Below are 20219 nucleotides of genomic sequence, written 5' to 3'. Positions count from 1 at the left end.
GTTTAATTTTACCCAACGTTGTATTTTTTAAAGAAAAATATAAATGTAAGGTGTGTATAACAAATACTTTTTATTGTTATGTATAACAAACTAAACAATTTTAAATGTTCACATCTATTTAAAGCGGGCAAACAACTAATGACCTATGACAACTAGCGATAACGCTCTTTGCTGTACTGATAAATATGGCTTTTAAACTGTCAGTACAACTCAGTGGTCTTTGGAGTTATTTAAACCAAATATATAATGACGTCTTTAACAATTTCCAGTGTCAATTCTTTGGGGGACGACCAGTTTGAATCAATTTTTGGAAATGTCATTGAGCATTGCAAAATAGCATCGGTAACAGTTAACAGACTGAGACCTTTCAAAAATGTTAATGAACTCTGTGACGCATTTCAGAAATACTTGGACGAAATCAATGAACAAGGTATTGTGTTTTGTTTCTTAAAAAAAAATTACTACATGAAAGTATTATGATCGAGCTCATTTTTACAGAATAACTATCAGTTGATCGCCTACATTTAACTAATTTACTACCAAATGTTTGTCACAACCAGTTTATTTATTTTTTATTTATTTACATCAAGATCAGTTTCATCAAGTTCATCTTCATGACTCAATATTCCACGTTTCTCTTCTGATTATATATTTTTTACAGTTACACTTGTTGCAGTTACACGTGTTGATAGAAAAAATAGTGATGGCTGATATGTATGAAATTGAATGTTTTGTGTGTATATATATATATACACATAACATTCGATTTCGATAAACTACTTTTAATTTAGCACAATTATTTTAGAAAAATTAGCTATTCTGAAATCACATCCGGATTTAGCCGGCCGCCTAGCACTTCGCGGTGAACTAACGCCTGAGTCCACAGAAGAACAACGTAGTGCAGGATTGCATGATCTTAGCGAGGAACAAAAGCTATTAATGGATACTAGGAATGAACGGTAATTCAACAATTGTTAAAGTTATTAATAATCATTATTCACTATAAACTTTCTAAAAATTTATATTAACGCCATCTCTGGAGTGAATTGGCAATCCTCACTGACTAATTAGTATGCTATTTAATGTTTATTTTCGACACTAGATGACGCTATTAACATTTGAGATTGTTACGTTTTAATTTTGTATGTTTTATACGAAAAAGATCTGCCAACAATTACAATTAATAACTGATATTAACTTTTTCATCAGGTATAAACTAAAATTTGGGTTCCCGTTTATTATTTGTGCAAGAGAAAACAAGGTGCAGTCGATTTTGCAAGGCTTACAGAACCGGTACAATAATGACTATCAACAAGAAATTGAAACCGGCATTGAAGAAGTAAAGAAAATATGCAAATTTAGAATTCTCAACATTGTAAAAGAATAAAAAGGAAAAAATATTTATTGTTTTATTGATCATGTGTCAATTGATAAAGTGAAATTAGTTGTTCTATAAGATATCCTACTAGCAAAAGTAATTGGCCTTACAAAACAAATAGAAAACCATATTTCAGTATTAACATTAATTTATTAATATGGTGTTTTAATAATAAACAACTATTACTTACAATAGTAATGGTTGTTAGTTGTTCAAGACGGTAGAAACAATTCAAGAGGTTCACGATCCTTTTTGTTATTGCCTAACGCCATCTTTTGGTTTGATTGACAAATGTTTGACAACTATGCACCGGCCTATTTGTTTACTCTGTGGTTTATATGAGAAATTGATGTTTTAACTATATTCCTTGCAATTTTTTTTTATAAGAACCTTTCTTGTACTTTTACAGATATATGAATGAAATTGGCCATGCTATTCTCAAGTTTTACACTTAGCATTTGGCCATTAGTTTTATTTTTATGCATTACTTGTACTTAAACCAAAGCACAATAAAACAGACTATCTCACTCTCTCAATTCTTTTCTGAAGCTTATGGTCATCTCACTAGATCCTACTCTCGAACAGATGACTTGATTAATCGTGAGAAATCTGGTATTACCGTGTTTCTTAAAAACCCATGAAGTTTATGAATTATATAAAGTTTTAATAGGTATTAAGTCGTACACGGTCGTTCTACAAAATCATATCTTAATATCATTTACTCTCTAGGTAGCTGAATAGGAACAAGAATTTTGTATGAATCAAAGTCTTTATAAACCATATAATCATAAATGAAGAAATGTACCAATGTGTATAGAGAATGATTGGTTATTGGTTATAGGTTATGCTTTAAAGGGATGAATATATAGCTCATTTCCCATGAATTAATGTATGGTACACCCTAACCAAAGATCAATGATTTCAGAAATAATATATAATGTAATGATAATATACTAATATAAATGTTTTCAAAATTATGATTACAACATATTAAAATTAATTATTGTTGACTATCTTTTTTAACATAGTATACTGCCAGAAGTTATTAGCTTGTCACATTCTAATAAATTTTCAGTTATTAATAAACTTTTGGAAATAAATGTAAAATCTTTCAAATTTATAACCAACCACCATGTATTATAGTTTACAAATCATTTATAGATTAAAAGCGAGTAAATAATCTTGAAATAACCTTTTAGTTGTCATATTTAAAGATGAGATGGATTGTTTGTACATAATAAATGTAATTTAACATAAAAACATTGGTTTTATAATTATTTTTAATAATGACTTCAAGAAGTAACCTACTGTTATGTTATGTGATATTGGACATGAATGCAATGACTCAGCATGTAATAGAAATAAAATAGGTTACTTTCTGAAACATACTAAAAAAAAGGAAATAGATAGTCCAGAATGAAACATTAATAGTTTGTATACCTTTTTATTAAGAAATGTGAACATTTAGAATAATAATATTGTTTATAGTATGCCAAGTGATCTCTCTACAACAGCATGTGGTTGCCCAGCTACTTCACAGAAGTCTGGAGTATTGAGGATGTCTTCGAACCCTATATCTAAATGTCGACCAGTAAGTACTTCATGTTGAAGGTTGGAACTGGGCAAAAATGGTAAACGGCCAATCTGAAAATAAACTAATATTAGTAAATATTTCTATAACCTTACAGATTATTATTTCGTAAAAATATCAAGTAGCTTTTGTATCTGTATTAAAATTTCTTTTTTCTTTAGTGAGTACCTAGATCTTTTAGGTATATGTTTTCAGTATTGTCTAGCACTGGACACCGCCTCAAAATATTATCCCAACACCACAAAAATGAAACAGAATATTCCTAGTGTAGTGTTTTGGTAAGCAGTAAGTATTGCTGTAATTCTGATGTTATGGGCATAAAAAATAAAATAATAGATGAAAACCTGGTTATTACAATGTAAATCAATAGCCATGCATACTTAACAGCACAAACTTTTTGTTTTCTTTTACTAAACCTGATTGGAATTATATACTTTGCTCACAATATTTTTACAATTATATTTGTTAACAAGAGATCATAGCTGGCTATAAATAGTATCAGACATGTATTTTAAATATTTAAAAAAATCTATCTTTATTTCAATCTATAACTTTATTCAAATTGTATTTTATGTGATGTAGTTAAACTAGATATAGGCTTCACCCATAAATTCTTAATAGGATCTGTTGGAAGCAGGCTGCATCCAGCGTATCATGTCTTTCAACAACTTTAAAAGGTTGTTAATCCACCTTGTGCTTGGACATCCTACACTAAGCTAGGCAGTATGTGGCCTTTACTCCAGAGCTATAGGGCTTCTGCAGCCATGTACCCTGCACACTGTCAACTGGTCTGCCTTTTAATTACTTAATTGCATGCATATTAAGAAAGGGACCATTTTTCAGAGCCTCTGCCATTACATAAGCAGGTGTAGTTTTTATTCTCTGATTATTTTGTATTCCCTGGATTTGTACCTCATATATCATTAATTAATTTAAAGTCAAAGATTAAATTACAATGAGCATCTTTTTATAACATCTATTAAAATAATAAAATGGTGTGATACCTTTTTGGTAAACTTCATTTCCATTGTGAGTTTTAATGGAGCATGAAGTCCTTGAATATTCCGTAACATGGCCATGTTCATTTTTTCTTCATTTAGGTGATACTGAAAATAAAAATTAACAATATCAACAATGTATTAATAATCAATATTACAATTTTAAAGTTAAAAAGATAAATCAATTAGAAATTAGTTAACTAATAATAATTATTTCATTAAGTATGGATTAGTGCAACATGTAATCATGTGAATTTGGAATAATTATTGAGTTTGAATCAAAGAAAGATTATTGCACATTTTTCAATGAATAATTACTAAGATGGAATTTCGATCAAGATTCAAGATTTCTTATCCATTACTGGTAATTAACTTCTAATTCTAATTACTTTGCCAATCTTACATAAGCATTTGTAATCTTGCGCATGATACCGGCCATAAATATTACTAATTTTCTACAGTTAATCTCTCTTACAAAAGGCATAATCAACCATATCACTTATGTTAATATACCTGTAGCACTTTTTATCATTCAAAATTATGGACACAGTTATTATATATTATAAAAAAAACATTATATAATTGAAAGGGATACATGCACTACTACATGAAGAATATACAGATATTGACAAAATTAAAACAACCCATTCAAATGGTAAACAAAAGCATTATAAGTTAGTTGCTCAAAAGTTACTTACGTTTCGTTCAGATGTTTCCAAAGGATGTGCTATACCCAATTTTGGTTTAGTCGAACCTAACCCACTGACAAATGGGCTGGAAACTCCAAAAGGTCCAACTTGTAGATTGTTCGTGACTGCATTTTCAGGTTTAACTTTTAAAGACGGTAATCCGAAGCTCTGGAAATGTATAATCAAAATTAAATTTTAAGCTCTGCAAGTTAAGAATATTAATGTTTCATGAATTTGAGCTAAAATCAAGTTGATTTGTTAAAGGTTTAGTTCAATAATAACATAACCAATTATAAATGAATAGCTCTTAAAAAACCAAATTATATTACCATGGTGAAATCAAGGATTGGCCACAAAAAATTAATAAATGTAGGCTTTGTATTGGTTATTATATTATTTTCTTTATGTATAAACTGCTATTACGAGAGTAAATTATGATAACTTTTAAAAGCGGTATTTGCAATCTAATTTGTCAAATCACGTTCACAGATTGTATACCAAACTAAGCACTATCTAAAAGTAACAGACTAAATAGATTTAGCTCTGAATCCGTTAATTTTTGTAGTCGTTATACTTATATAGGACGTAAATTTTTCATAAAGTAACATTTTTAACATAAATTCAGATAATATATTGATAAATTTATAAATGATTTTAACAAATCACACAGAAGCTTAATAATTACAGTGGTGAACGTTCTGGTACTTTTTATAACATATATGTTATGTTACATTTTTATAAAAGTTGAAGAACTTTGTTTTTGTGTCATTTTCAAAATAATCATAGATATAGAATCAATAGTAATCTGTATTACAAAATATGGATATAAAAAAATAATCTACAAAACTAAGTTCTTTTTATTTTTTAACCATATTTGATATATAACGTATCATTCAATAAATTACCTTTCTTGGCTAACGATATGATATTGTTTGTTTTTTTAATTACTTTCTGTAAAAACATTATTATTGATCCTATATCTTTTGTTGTTTTAAAAAAATGACACAAAACTAGATGAAAGTAAAAAATATATTAGACACATTTTTAGTCAATGTTGGCTTGGCAAAGTGTTATCAAAATATTTTTGTATGTACATGGTTTTTATAATTTACTCTAAGTTTTTGCAAATTTCATATAAATTCTATAAAACGTTAAAGTAAAGTTTAATATTTTATACATATTTCATATTAATATTAAATTATAATTCAAAAACAATGGCAGGTCGTGGAACCAAAAAAGAATTGGTAAGAATTTTTTTTAACAAATTTGTAAAAAGGAGTAACAGTAGAAGAATTAGAAGTAGATTAATGATTCAAAAACTTAAATATGAAGCTTTATAATATTTTATACCGCATATTTGTTTCTAACTGTAAAAAAATCTTGATAGGATCCCGAAGAACAGATGAAACGAAAATTTCATGCTAAATGCTTATTTCGCGCGCTTGGACGTTTGGTGATGGCGAATGCATATTGGCTAATAGAAGCTATAGATGAATATGAAGGATTGGATGATGTGAAGAGGAGAGTACAGCAAGCTGTCCGAGGCAAAGCAAAGAAGAAGCAGTTGTTAAGCATAAACGTAAGCATTTTATGTATTATTTATTTGAAATTAGTTTTATATTATATGGTATACTGGGAAAAAAAATATCAATTTGTAAACATATTATTTAATATCATTATTATTTTATATCATTACAGCAGTTTCTAACTATAAATAAATTTAATTACTTATTTTCCAGGATAAAGCTTTATTAAATAAGCCAGCTGAAGAAAGGACAGAAGAAGAAAAGAAATATATCTTTCGTATTATTGGAGGTTTGAAATGTTTCAAGCGCTATCCCAACGTAAGTTGTTATGTTATAATAATTAATTTGGTTTTTTAGCAGCTAAAAGTTTGTTATTTATTCCACCAAAAATTTAAAATAATACTTGTATTGTTTTAAATTAAATGACAATAATTTAACGGGTAAGCTTAAATAAAAGAATTGAAACATGTTAATAAAAATATTTATGAGATTACTATATTAATTTCTTATAAATCGAACGACAGCGTTATTAATTATCCATGTATGGTAAGAAAGTTTATTCTTAAAACGTGTTCAATGATTACGATAATACAGAAATGCATTAAAATGTCTCATAACTATAAATCTAATGAATTCCCTCGTATATTCACACAGAAATAAATACACTCCTCACGCACTCCTACGTGTACCTTTTCCGACTACATTTTTTTACTGTTCAGAATATTTAATTTTGCTAATACTATTAAATGAAGTACCTCCGCTGTCCATAACACAAGTTTATTCTTACAATGACCACAGGCTAGGATTTATTAGCATTTGCACTATTTGAGCTTGCGATCTACGATCGCGAATTCGATTCCCGGGATACAATCTTACATACATTTTGTGCATTAATTATAAAGGATTGCCTCTGCTCATAAACAAGTTTAGCCAAGGATGTGCAGCAACTTCCTCTGCGTACCATAATACCACACTTCCATCGTCAACCTGCCTGCCAAGCGTGGCGATTGTAGTATATCCCCCATAGATATATTTTTGGGGGGGTGCCCTATGCATTGTAGTGGGTGTCTATGGGTTGAAACGACGTCGGCGACGAAATAATAGTGCCAAACTAGTTTTCGTTAATTTGGAGATCAAATTTTAGGAAGGATCACTTACACTAGTGCAACTTGTTTACAATATCCCCAGTATGTGAAGAAGAAGCTCGCGGCGGTTACGTATTACAAATATTACGGCCCAGGCCGGACCATCGTCCGACAGCACCACGAGGCGCACGCAATGTATTTCATCGTAAGCGGCGATGTCGTGGTCAGCCAAATGATATTCGACGAATTGCTGCAAAAATACGTTTCTATTGAAGTTGGTGCGATGCACCAAGGAGATATGTTTGGTGAAGTTTCTTTGCTGCATAACATCAAGAGAACCGCTTCAGTTACGACAGTCGGTAATAATTTTCTTTATGACTAGCTGAATCCGTAGACGTCTTGCCAGTTGATATACCCATGGGCGTCGTCATTTTCTTTCTAATTTTAACACATGCTGTATAAGACATAGAAAAAAATTAAACTTTGTTTTTTTTTTTTTTGCAATTTGTACTAACTATGCATATGTATACTTTATAGAAATTAAAAGTATAAATAAGTACAAATTTAGTTAAAAACGTTGGCGAAAAGACCATCTGATATAACTATTAATAAAAACATAATTTATTCATATTATAATCAACTTAGTATACTTTATAGTGTAACTAGTTCACGTCATGAGAAGAATACCAGAAAAGCCCTATATAAAAGAAATTAACACCACAGAAACACTATGGTGGCATCCTTCACATAAAGTTACAACATTCCCAAAAGCGTCTAAAACGAAAAAGGTTATAAAATAAATCGGCAACTAATTTTCAAAAATTTTGTTGCTAGAACGTTTCAATCGACCCAACATAGGTAGCGCAGCAACCAAAATATTTGTGTTTAACTGTTCTGAACCGGATTTGGTTTAGTGTGGCCGGAAAGATTGCTTTGTAGTTTTTATTTATTTATTTCTACGTACAGGTCACTGCGAACTGCTTGTACTCATGAGGGACGACTTCAAAAACGTCTTGCAGGCGTCTGTGCAGAAGCAATGGGACGAAGTACAACGTGCTATGTCCGCTTTTACTTATTTCGACGCTCTGGATGAGGTGATGATTTGATTTATTTAGTACACTTAACCCTTAACTTGGTAAGGTACATTAGACTGTACATACATTTCAAAAAAAATTTACTGGTTAAATAATAATATTTTTTTGTTTTGTTTTTATTAAAAATATTACTAAATAATTTAGAATTAGTAGAAAAATATTTTCGTTGTTGCAACACTGAACAACACATGTCAAATTCAAAATGGCTTCGAAACAACAAAGTGTTGGCGGGACCCGGGTAAGTTTTTGCGTTATAAATTACTTTTTAGCTCAAAAACTAATAAAAAATGGTGTGTTATTTGATCTAAAAACTATGTATTACTCAAAAAGTGGTTTTATGCGTTACTGTCTCAATTTTTATGGCCGATTTTGGTTGAAACAAATGTATGTACACTGCACTGCACGTTGCCAATAACGCACTAAAATACTAAAAATGAACTATGGTAACCACGCTGTACATTGCTAAGTTTACACAGTTTTTGTTTTTCAACGAATCGGCAGTTTTTGTTTATTTATTTTTTTACCTTCTCATAAAAACTGTCTGCTTTGAACTTTTTTTTTTCTTTTTCCGCCTGCAGAACTTTCAACTAACTCGCGCCCATAAGATCTTGGCTTTGGTACCCGCTCAAAACGCATGCTCTGACGATAGTTCCACATCTGATGAGGAAGCAAATGCTTATATACCGCCTTCACCAGATACCTCTGATCCACCTTCAATAGCATCATCACTAGAAGCCCTTAATTTGCTTGATACTTCAACTGACTCCAACAACGAACAGCATGATATACCCATTACTTTACCACTCACACCAACATTTGATGAAGTTTTTCCATCGCCGAATACAAGTAACTACAATGTTATACCCACATTGAACTCCATCCAATCTTTGCCATCTCCTTCTGTTGAACTATCATCTCCCCAGCCTAGCACCAGCGGACAGCAGTTACTACTTACCAAGTCCAAGCGTAAAAAGACAACAAAGACTGTAGTGACCAAAAAAGTAAAGGTTCAGAAATTCGCCCTAAATTATCAATGGTCAAAAGCAGTACTTCGTCACAATGTATCTCTTGAAGAAAACTTATACAATCTCCATCAAACACAAATAGAGACAGTACTGGATTATTTTTATTTCTTTTTTTCTCCTGACTTAATTACTGACATTGTTTATAATACAAATTTATATGCAGTTGAACAACTAGGTCGATCTATTCAGCTGACAGAAGATGAGATTAAAAGCTTCCTGGCCATTCAAATCATGATGGGTATAGTACAGATGCCAGCTTATACTGACTATTGGGCAAGAAAAACAAGATACCCTCTCATTGCTGATCTTATGCCTCTCAAAAAGTATCAACAAATACGTCGATATATTCATTTTGTTGATAATACTTTGGAAGATTCAGACCGTTATTTCAAGATTCGCCCCCTAATGGAGAAAATACGCAAAAATTTTCTGAAAATTGAAGAAGAAGGAAAATATTCCATTGACGAGATGATGATACCTTATAAAGGTCGTAAAGCAGGTAAACGAAAGCAGTACGTAAAAATGAAACCTAAGAAATGGGGGTTTAAGAATTTTGTCCGTGCGGGTGTTTCGGGTATCATCTACGATTTTATTCTGTATGGTGGCGACGATACCTTTCGTGGACTGACTTTTTCAGAGAAAGAAGCTTCAATTGGTTTAGGAGGTATGGTAGTGCTTGCATTGTGTCAAACTATAAAGAAAAAGCCGGCCATTGTGTATGCTGATAACTTTTTTATGTCGCCTGAACTAACATATATTCTGCGGGAAGAATACGGGATCCTTAGTCTAGGAACAATAAGGACTAATCGTCTCAGAGGCTGTCAAGAGTTATTGCCAACTGACAAACAATTAAAAAAGAAGAAACGCGGTTCTAGCGCCCAGGTGGTTTGCAATAAGAATAAGTTGGCAGTCGTAAAGTGGAACGACAATAAAGTGGTTACACTTATTAGCACCTACATAGACTCGTACCCCTTAGAAACAATCAAACGATACGATAAGGATGAGAAAAAGAAAGTAGATGTAGAATGTCCTCAAGTGGTCAAACATTACAACAAACATATGGGAGGGGTCGATTTAGCAGATATGTTGATATCGTTATATAGAACTCCCTTCAAAAGTCACCGTTGGTACTTGGGAATATTTTCACAACTTGTTGATATGTGTATAAATAACGCTTGGCTCCTACATAGAAGAGATGGGAAGAAGACTTCATTGAAAGATTTCAGATTTGAATTGTTTGATGGGTTGTCTAATAGAATAGGAACAAACCAAAACGTTACAGACGATATAGGCGAGAATCTGAAAATCCATAAACCAGTCTCAGTCCGACCAACTGATAGCGTCAGATTTGATAACACAGGTCATCTTCCAGAAGCAGGTAATGAAACAATGCGTTGCAAATATTGTAAGAGTGGAAGAACATCTGTCTACTGTATAAAATGTAACGTACATTTGTGTTTTGTTGTGGGAAAAATAAAACGTAATTGCTTTCGTAATTTTCACCTAAAATAATAAAGAATAATTTAAATATTTCCTCCTTTTTTTGAAATAAATTTATAATAACCTGAATAATGTAATTCATTATGTCCTTGGTAGTGTACACCAAAATGTACAAACAATTTATTTATAATATTTCTGTAAAATTGGCAGTGTACATTGTGATGTACTTAAGTTTTCTCGAAACCTAGGATACCTAGATTTTTATTTTTATTTTTCTCAAGTTGTCCATTCATAAATTAAACAAAATTTATCAATAATTTCCTTTTTTTTCATATTTTTAGTTCTTGCCAAGTAAAGGGTTAAGCTCCTGATCATTCGAATTTTATGTCATTGATAGATTACTTTTAGTTGTTTTTTTTAAATAATTCTAAAGCTATAGAGACGCTGGCTCCAGGGCAATTCTAAATCAAAATGTTAATTGCGATACATTTGTCACAAATCAGACTAGGCCCTTCGTCGGGGCCCTTGTCACTACATGGAACGTTTGTCAAATCGAGCAAGCTTGGCTTCTTAATCCAGAGGAGTAATATTGTGTATAGGATTCAGTCGAGGCACCTGTGAAAGTCATCAAACATATCCGTAAACAAGGGGTATAGGCTAATTGTCACCGTTCTACCATCAGTATTGTAAATGCCTATGGCATAATAACATTTTTCAATAGCAAAATAAATTCTTTTTTAATTTAATAATTTAGTTAAAATTGATTATATTTTAGATTGGCCTATAGTGATATGTTTACTAGGTAAAAGGAAGTACAATTATATTATATACTGATTTAATAATAATTTAGATTATAAATTACAGCAAGTGATACGTTAATTAGCATATATTCTATAATTTGACAATTAGTCATCTTTTTATAACAAAATGTTTGCATGGAAATGAAATAATGATAAGACATTGTGCTTGTTTATAAAAAATACTTTGGAACACCATTCTTTTCACTATGTTTCTGTCCACATACATTAAATAAATATGCGTAGAAATGTGTTGTGTTGTCTTAACAAACATTTAAAGTTTGGGTATTATTTGATAAGCGATTATTACTTGAAATATTTGTCAATGTTGTCATACTTTGTCGTGTATAAAATTTGTCATTGTCCCGAAAGGCTGCATTGGCAAATGGTCAACGTACTTATTTGATATAAATGATGTCATAGTTCACGTCGAAACTGTTCTAAAGTAAATATTTGAACATCGTACCACCAGCGCGTCAGTTGTAAAATTTTTGTCACGTTTTGTGATTTAAAATTTCCCAGCTTAGCGAATTAAATGGTTGAACACTTTAGACACTTATATAAAAGTTGTATACAAGTAATTAAGCACGTGGATATCCACACCCAAAATGGCCAGATGACCTTATTGAGGTCGTTAAAAAACAATAGATACAAGCTGTTTCCTGCCAGCAATATATAAAAATTTATGTGGGAGGCCTAAGATCAGCAGGCTTACGGCTGGATTGATGATGAAAAATAACGATGGCAGTTTACTGTGTGTATACACTGTGTGTGTTTATATATAAATTGTAATTATTGTATTTACACCAGCACTTGTAATTATATATTTATAACTATACTCGTATATGTAATATAGGCATAACTGTGAAACTTTGACAATACACAAATTCCTCCGCTTTTTTGCGTAATATCGCCATATCTAAATAGGCAGTTCTCTTACAGAATATGCATCATATTGGCGGCCTTTTTTTGTATTATGATGTGAAAAAGTATAAAGAGAGCTGTATTTTAGAATGTATTTATTTTCTATTGTTTTTGCTGACGCTATCACGTGGTAGTAAACAAGTTGCAAGAATTTAAGGAAGTTACTTTTGTCTGTAGGTTGCTCGTCGCGAAGGTTGTATAGTGGCAAAAATGAAGTCGTATGAAACGAATGAAACGGTGCTTGGAGACGGCGTAGGCGTCCCTAATTTTGTTTATTTTATTCTCTCCGGCCGCTGTCAGATGATTGAATCTATACAAGTAACTGTTGTGACGCGTCTCGGCAGGAACTATTACTCGCTCTACGACCCTTATGTACGTATTATGACAGTTTTTGCCAAAATTATAAAAAAATACCAACGACATAATACCTAAATTATTAATTTATTTAAGCATAATTATATCTAGTTACAGTATGCAATATTTTTTTAAAATTTAACAGTTAGGAGAAGAGCGAGTTGTTCGCTTCATATTGAGTGATATAGCTTGATTAAAATAAAACAGTTGCAGAAAATTTCGGATACTAAATTTGTGGTTTTAACACATCATGTTTCATTAGTCTAACGAACTTCATTACAACACTGTATTAGTTGTGTAGAGTAATTCTTGAAAATGCATAGCTTAATGGCCGTCGAGTTGGTATCAATGAGCAATTATATAATATTTGCGTTTACATGAGGGCAAAATCGTTCTCTTGCTTTTTGTTCATTGTTTTTTTTGTACCCATCCACTTAAAATAATAAATGAAAATTTTATTATTAACGTGAAAACCGGAATTTTGAGAAAATAAGAAATGTGTGAACGCATTTTTAAATTTTTAAGTTTTAATGTCGATCTATAATCACCTGCCATTACAAAATTGCAGATGAAAAAGTCTTATGTTAATTCTGTTATGCGTAGCGATAATAGTATGCTTATGTACTTTTATTTGTGACTTGGGGATAAGAAGTTGACATTTGAACTAATAAATTAAGAGGTGCATGTGTTGGCAACTTACATTTTTAGGTTCCTAGCGAACAAAGTGAACAAGATTTGGATGCAAAATACTTCGGCGCCTACAACAAACTTAACAAAAGCAGCGAAACAGGCCGTGAAACTATTTCTGAGAAAGAGCAATCAGAGATGAAGCACTTTATAAAGGATGAGAAGTCCAATAGTACCGGCAGCACAGAACATCCGAGCTCTTATAAAAAGAAATCCAGTATTTTGAAACCGGATAGCGGTCATGCTTCTGTGGGGTACGAAGATGAAATAAAACGGCAGAGTACCGACAGCGGCCACATTCGCTACGAGCGCTCCGAGTCCAAGTCACAGGACCTCTTGAAGCCTACCGATCGAGTTGTGAGGGAATCCATCAGGTTATCAAGACATTTTAATAATTAAAAGCATATTGAAGTCAGTTAAATGACTAAAAACTTCAAGTTATTCGATTATTTATTCATATTAGTATCTATATAGAGTCATTTAGTGAGTGCTTGATGCCAGAACGATCCAATTTGATTGCAACTAGAATCAGAATGCGCTCTATTACAGTGGTACTTTTAATTTAAATTCAAAGTTACCATTATAGTAGAGCGCACATGGGTTTTTAGAAGTATTTCTAACACACCCCGATTTGAGAGGAACCCACGCACAAACCTATTTTTATTGTCATTTTTACAATATTCTTATTAAATGGGTACAAATCATTCCCATGTGTGATTATCATTTTAAAAAATTTTTCACATCACAATTGGATAACAAGTTTCTGTTTATTTATCACATGATAGTTCAGAAACATTACTTGTCAGTATATTATTATTACATATAATATCTTCGACGGTATCATTAAACAAAACGGCGTTTAAAAATGTTTTACACTTGCAGCGTATTTTCTTTCGTCACAACATTCAAAGGACGACCACTTCTTTCTTCATATTTCAAATGACCACACTTAAACTCGTTATACCAGCTGTACATAGCTGCTTTAGAAGGCGCTTGTCCATAAAAGCTAATTGAAGTCTAATAAACGATTCATTAGGTTGCAAGTGGGACAAACACTCGGAAAAAAAATATTTCATGAAAATGTGTTTTGTTGTGTTTCGTTTCGGTGACTTTCATAATACTAGTAAAAAATAATAGATTTGTGAATTTGGCACTAGCATGTTTTCAATCTTAAGTAATCAAATTTTCAATTTGGACAGATTTACTTTAAAAATTCGTCGGAAGATGCTGGATAAAACCGGTTTTATTGGAAATCTATGAGGAATGTATATGTCCAACAGTGGACATCCTGCGGCTGAAACGACGATGAATAATTTTATTTTTTAAATTGAACTCGCCTACTTGAAAAGATTTTTTTTAGTGAAATCTTTGAGAATTTGTACTCTAAAATTGAAATCAAACCTATTTATATTATTATAAATTAATTTCTCTTGATAACACCATGTTTTGTATTGAAAAAATTGGAATTTTCGATTTAATTGAACACCAAGTTATTTATTACCGTTGTTTTTTTTGTTATCGTTCGATGGTTACCATTTTCGTAACACTTCGTTAATCGTTTTAGCCCGTAGACGCCCACTGCTAGGCCTCTCTCAAAAATATATATGGGAGCATTGACAGTAATCGCCACACTTGGCAGGCGATTGTAGTGTGGTATTATGGTAACGCAAGACGACGCTGCCGCCCGTCCTCTAGAGTCTAGACCAGAGTTCCCTAAACTTTTTTGTGTCGTAGACCCCTTGCCATGTTTTTCCGTGTTGGGTAGACCCCCTACTGACCTGATATTAATTTCCTATAAATTTCTAACTGTAGTGAAGTTTAGTGTTAAATACTAAAAGTAAAAACACATGTTATTTTATACATTTTTTAAATATTTTCTTAGCACTTTCCTTTTCAAGATTCAGAAAACGAATAAACGTATTTATCCCACATTGGTATTTATAGAGAGAATTGAACAAGTCAGTGCAAGGTAGCGAAGCGGAGACTGCGACTCTCAGGTTTTTACAAGTCCAAAATGTATTGCGACCACAAAGCGAATACCAACATCCTACAACTTACACAATTTACACAAAAAAAATTTTGTACTTCATAGGTACTTTTATAAATAATGTAAATGTTGATATTATATATGTGGGATATTATAAGATAGTATGATGTAAGTAAATAGGTACTATCAGTGTATGTGTTGAGATCCACTATCGTGGACCCCCATTTTCATTTCATAGACCCCCAAATTTTTTTTCTTTTGATGTAGACCCCTTGCAGGTTGTCATAGACCCCTAGGGGTCGGTATAGACCACTTTGGGAATCACTGGTCTAGACACTTGTTTGTAAGCAGTCGCACTCCTCTACAATAACGAACAAAGTATGAAATATTTTTAAGTCTGTTTGGGGACTGTATGGGGAATCGAATTCGCAACCTATGACCACAAATCTCAGTCTCTTACCACTGGGCTACTAAGCGCGTTTTGTTTAACATAATTGAGTTATGCGTGGGTTGTATAATAAAGCTTGATTTATTGACTAGTTGAAAAATGTTATAACGCAGAATAATTGAGTGGTTGTTAACCTTTCAGGTTGAGCGTAGTTCCCGAAGTGATAAACCTACCACCAAAGAATCTTCGCACATATTTCATGCAGGTTAAAAATGATGTAAATTTTAATTACATAGAACATAAAGTTTAGTCTTTATTTACATTTTACATCTTAAACCTTTAGGTATGCCAGTTTAATCCAGGTTCAAGTTTCGGGTTCGGAGAAAATATGCGGGACAGGCGAATTATAGCTCTTACTCCAGTTGACTGCATGCTCTTGCCAAACATTTGGTTACTGCAAAGGAACACCGCAAACATTTGGTCACGTATTCAACACTATCTTGAAAAGAAAGTAAGTTAATTATTGTTATAATATTTATTGATATAATATGGATAGTTATAAATTTGGATTATTATTTATAAGTGAAAATACTTTAAAGGGACGACTGATTTATTGTCTATTAAAGTATCATACACCGTGTTCAAAATCATGGGTTTCATAAAAAATAAATAACGGAAGGATAATATATTAACAAGCTTTTTCAAAATTCGAATTATTAAAATTAATCACTCTTTTACTATGACTGTGCAGACTTTGTACTGCCAGAAGTTATTAACATGTCGCATACAAACTTTATTACAGGGTGATTATAGAAATAAGTGTAAAATTTTACGCTATGTGTAGTTTTTTATTACAACAATGTAATGCATCATCAACTAGGCAAATCTTATGTTTAATAATGGTACTCGTATATTTTATCTAAACATATAAACATTATTATAAAAAAATATACGAAGCTTATAAAAATTATGTCCTTACGCCTATGTAATTATGCCTTAAATTAAATGTTGGTGCCAGTTTTCAATAGAGTTATTTTCTCTATTTTTAAAGATAAAATCTTAGCTGCCAATGGTATGGATTGTTTTAGGGGATTAACATAGCGTTTAGAGAGGGTATGGCATCCTACTACTACTGTCCACAAATTATAATTCAGTGAATTAAAATCGGGACTAGATGGGGGACTATTGTTCAGTTCTGATAAAGTTCAAAACGTTCTTTTTGTACTACGTTTAGATGGATCGAGCTTTTATGACTCGTTCATTCTTGGTTATTGAACACAGTGTTATTAAGACGCTTGACCATCGATTGGCACGAAAATGAGATAACACAATAAATATTAATATTAAAATGGAAGTTTCTAATTTGAAATATAACGTTGTTTTTTTATTTTTGTAGTTATATTATGTCCTCACTATGTGTGGTCAAAATATTTACAATTTTTTTACGATTAGTATCATATTAAATTATTTAAAACTATAGTCTTAGTAGGCTACATACAAGGCATTGTCTCTGGTCATAACAATATGTTAATTTTGATGTCAAGAAAAAAAAACATTCCCGTTAGTAGAGATTTGCTCTATTCCTAAAAGTAGTTATAAAAAACTTAGGTTTTGGATTTTCCGCATAGCAATCCATCAAGCCTTTTTTCGGTCCTCTCGAGTATCTTCGCATTAAAATTTAAAAATTCAAGATCCTAGTCGAGTGTTCTTGCGCCTAAAATTTACATGTAGCTTTAGAACCTTATGTTACAACTTGGCGACCGCTCAGTAAGTAGAAAACGTAATGTAAGTCAAGCGTAACGTAGGCTTCTTGCTTAGTAACTTATAAAGAAGTTGGATAAGTGCCTCCAGTGTTCTACTATTTCATATCCGCTAAATCTGCAAATACAAACATATAAAAGTGTGATGAAAAACCTAAATTTTTAAAACTCATAATCTGATGCACAGGCCATACAGGTGATTCAACAAGAACTTTTACATTATTTATATCATACGGGTACGTTGATCATTTGCCCATGTAGATATGAATGATTGTTTGACAATGAGATATTTAGATATTTTATGTCTAAAACTTTAAATGTATTGAAAAATGTTTCTAGAATGGTTATTCGTTTATCGTTAATACAGTTTTAATCAAAATCTGCACCTTACTAATTTAAATCATGCACTGGAGTGAATAGAATATTGACTATAGATTCGACACAGTTATACGCGGGACTTTAAAATGTTTCCATAGTGTTACTACGTTAGTAAAAAACAGAGAATTTTAATGGAAGGTTCATTATTTATTTATTATACTCGCGCAAGGCGTAAGGAAAGCCGAAACGTAGGCCGCTACCAAATTAGGCGCGAAGGATTATGTCATGTTTTAAATCGCGGCAACGGTGGGCGACTCGGTGAAACCTCGTTTATTTAAGTACAGTACGAATAAAAATATTTTTTTTATTAAGAATCTGTCACAACACAAATATACATAAAACACACAGTCAGGATCTTGCTGTCTCAATTATTGCTAGTCTATTTCAATGTTTTAATGTTGCATTTTCTTAGATTAGCGTATAATAAAAAAAAACTCTATTAACAATTACTTAAGACTCCACTCATTGATCTTCGTGAAAAAGCTTTAAGCTAAAGCTAATACTGTAACAGTATAGTAATCGTAAAATATTTATTTTATTTAAGAAATATTTACAATATTTTTTTTATATTTCTTAATTAAACTAATATTTTTTGTAATCGATATTTGTTCAAAAAAAATTGTTTTAAGATTTAGGATCACTGCCAATTTTGATACGTGTGTAATTCGTATATTTTATAAATGACATTTATTGAGACGAATATTATTAAATCATTATACAATAAAAAATTAGTTCATTTGTGACCGGTAATCGGTGTGGGTGTCGTGTTGACTCCGAGGTCACCTAATATGGATATGAATATCTTGATTATTGTTAGATAATTTTTTCAGATACCAACAAAAAAAGATCTGTTCAAAGAATTCGTAACGGCGCGTCGATGGGAGGAGTTCAAAGAACAGACCGTTGAAGATGTTGTCTCTCGTACCCACACGGTCAACTGGACCACGGTACACGATGTGCCTTACTCTATACGAATGGAGGAAATGTTAGACATATAGCTCTTTGATAAGGACGCACGAAACAGTAAAAATTGTAACAAAATACCGATGCATCTTGCGTGATGTCTTTTTTCTTAAATAAATTAATTACAGCTAATACTTAGCTATTTTATTTTATTTATGAACCTACATGAACTTGAAAGCTATATGATTTAACGGAATTTTTATGCATTATGGAAAAAACAATTAAATGGCTCCTTAGCCTGAGTACAATTTAACTTAGTTATAAATAAAACTTTGTGAAACTGATTTATTTAGGATACTTATAGAAAATATATAATAAAGACAATTTTGGCCAAAAAATAAAACAAAATTATTTTTTGTACTGGCTGCTCCGATAGATTGCGTAACATTAATAATTATTGGTCCGCCTAACCGCAATTCAAAAAATAAAAAAGTAAAACATATTTCATGGTGCCCACATTATTTATCGAGTTAATGTCTTATAAAAAGGTGATTTTATGAACACAAAGATATATTTTAATTGTATTTGAGAGTAATTGTAGCCGAGCGGTAGAGGACAGAGACTTGTGTTCATGGGTCTCGGGTTCGATCCCTGAGATACAATGTTATATAATTCACACTCTGTGAATTAATTATTTAGGGTTGCTACTGCTCACAAGTTACCAGAGGATGGACAGCCGCGTCCTTTGCGTACCGTAATACCACACTGTGATCACCGGCCCTGCCTGCCAAGCGTGGCGATTATGGTAAATCGCCGCAAAGATATTTTTAAGGAAGGCCTATGCCTTGCAGTGAGTGTCTATCAGTTGACAAGAGAGAGAATTATAATGTTTTATAATACAGGAAAAAACTATTTATTTTTAGAGCTTTGTAGTTCAATTTATATTTAGTGGCTTGAATAAGAAAAGAAAATGTGATTTTTCTTAGAACCATCTCGTTCCAAAAGAAATTACAAAATAATATAACAATTAGTTACCTGAATTATAGGTTGCGCCGTTCTCCAGTTTATAAATTATAATTCTCATTAAGATCTCTGGTTTTCCAGGAAGCATACACTTTGTACATGTTTTAGCTTTGTTACTGCTAACTAATGCTGAAGAAATGCTCTAAGAATTTCAGCTCATTGTCAGTCCCAAAATCCAATCTAAAGAAAAGC

The 20219-nt window shown here is 31.8% G+C and overlaps 3 protein-coding genes across 3 annotated transcripts; 2 read left to right on the top strand and 1 right to left on the bottom strand.

Annotated features, from left to right (window-relative positions):
• The first annotated feature begins 209 nt into the window (after nt 1-209).
• On the top strand, nt 210-1387 carry LOC137928970 (2-oxo-4-hydroxy-4-carboxy-5-ureidoimidazoline decarboxylase-like). Its single transcript, XM_068771977.1, has 3 exons — nt 210-430; nt 806-959; nt 1210-1387. The coding sequence occupies exons 1-3, from the start codon at nt 247-249 to the stop codon at nt 1385-1387; spliced, it is 516 nt and encodes a 171-aa protein (XP_068628078.1). The 5' UTR covers nt 210-246.
• A 1427-nt stretch (nt 1388-2814) lies between these two features.
• Pomp (proteasome maturation protein) lies at nt 2815-5152 on the bottom strand. The gene is made up of 4 exons (XM_068771849.1): nt 4986-5152; nt 4666-4824; nt 3974-4075; nt 2815-3022 (listed from the first exon to the last, which is right to left on the bottom strand). The coding sequence occupies exons 1-4, from the start codon at nt 4986-4988 to the stop codon at nt 2861-2863; spliced, it is 426 nt and encodes a 141-aa protein (XP_068627950.1). The 5' UTR covers nt 4989-5152; the 3' UTR covers nt 2815-2860.
• Nucleotides 5153-5870: 718 nt separating this feature from the next.
• On the top strand, nt 5871-19099 carry LOC137928687 (uncharacterized). The gene is made up of 10 exons (XM_068771619.1): nt 5871-5900; nt 6044-6235; nt 6396-6500; nt 7371-7626; nt 8234-8361; nt 12725-12919; nt 13610-13962; nt 16165-16228; nt 16307-16474; nt 18932-19099. The coding sequence occupies exons 1-10, from the start codon at nt 5871-5873 to the stop codon at nt 19097-19099; spliced, it is 1659 nt and encodes a 552-aa protein (XP_068627720.1).
• The last annotated feature ends 1120 nt before the right edge of the window (nt 19100-20219 follow it).

The sequence above is a fragment of the Battus philenor genome, unplaced genomic scaffold (assembly GCF_028537555.1).
Source record: "Battus philenor isolate CCGP_79_NKW_IND1 unplaced genomic scaffold, ilBatPhil1.0.hap1 SCAF_4, whole genome shotgun sequence".
NCBI lineage: Eukaryota > Metazoa > Arthropoda > Insecta > Lepidoptera > Papilionidae > Battus > Battus philenor.
Note: the sequence above shows the minus strand (reverse complement) of the source record. Positions and strands in the feature narration are given on the sequence as shown.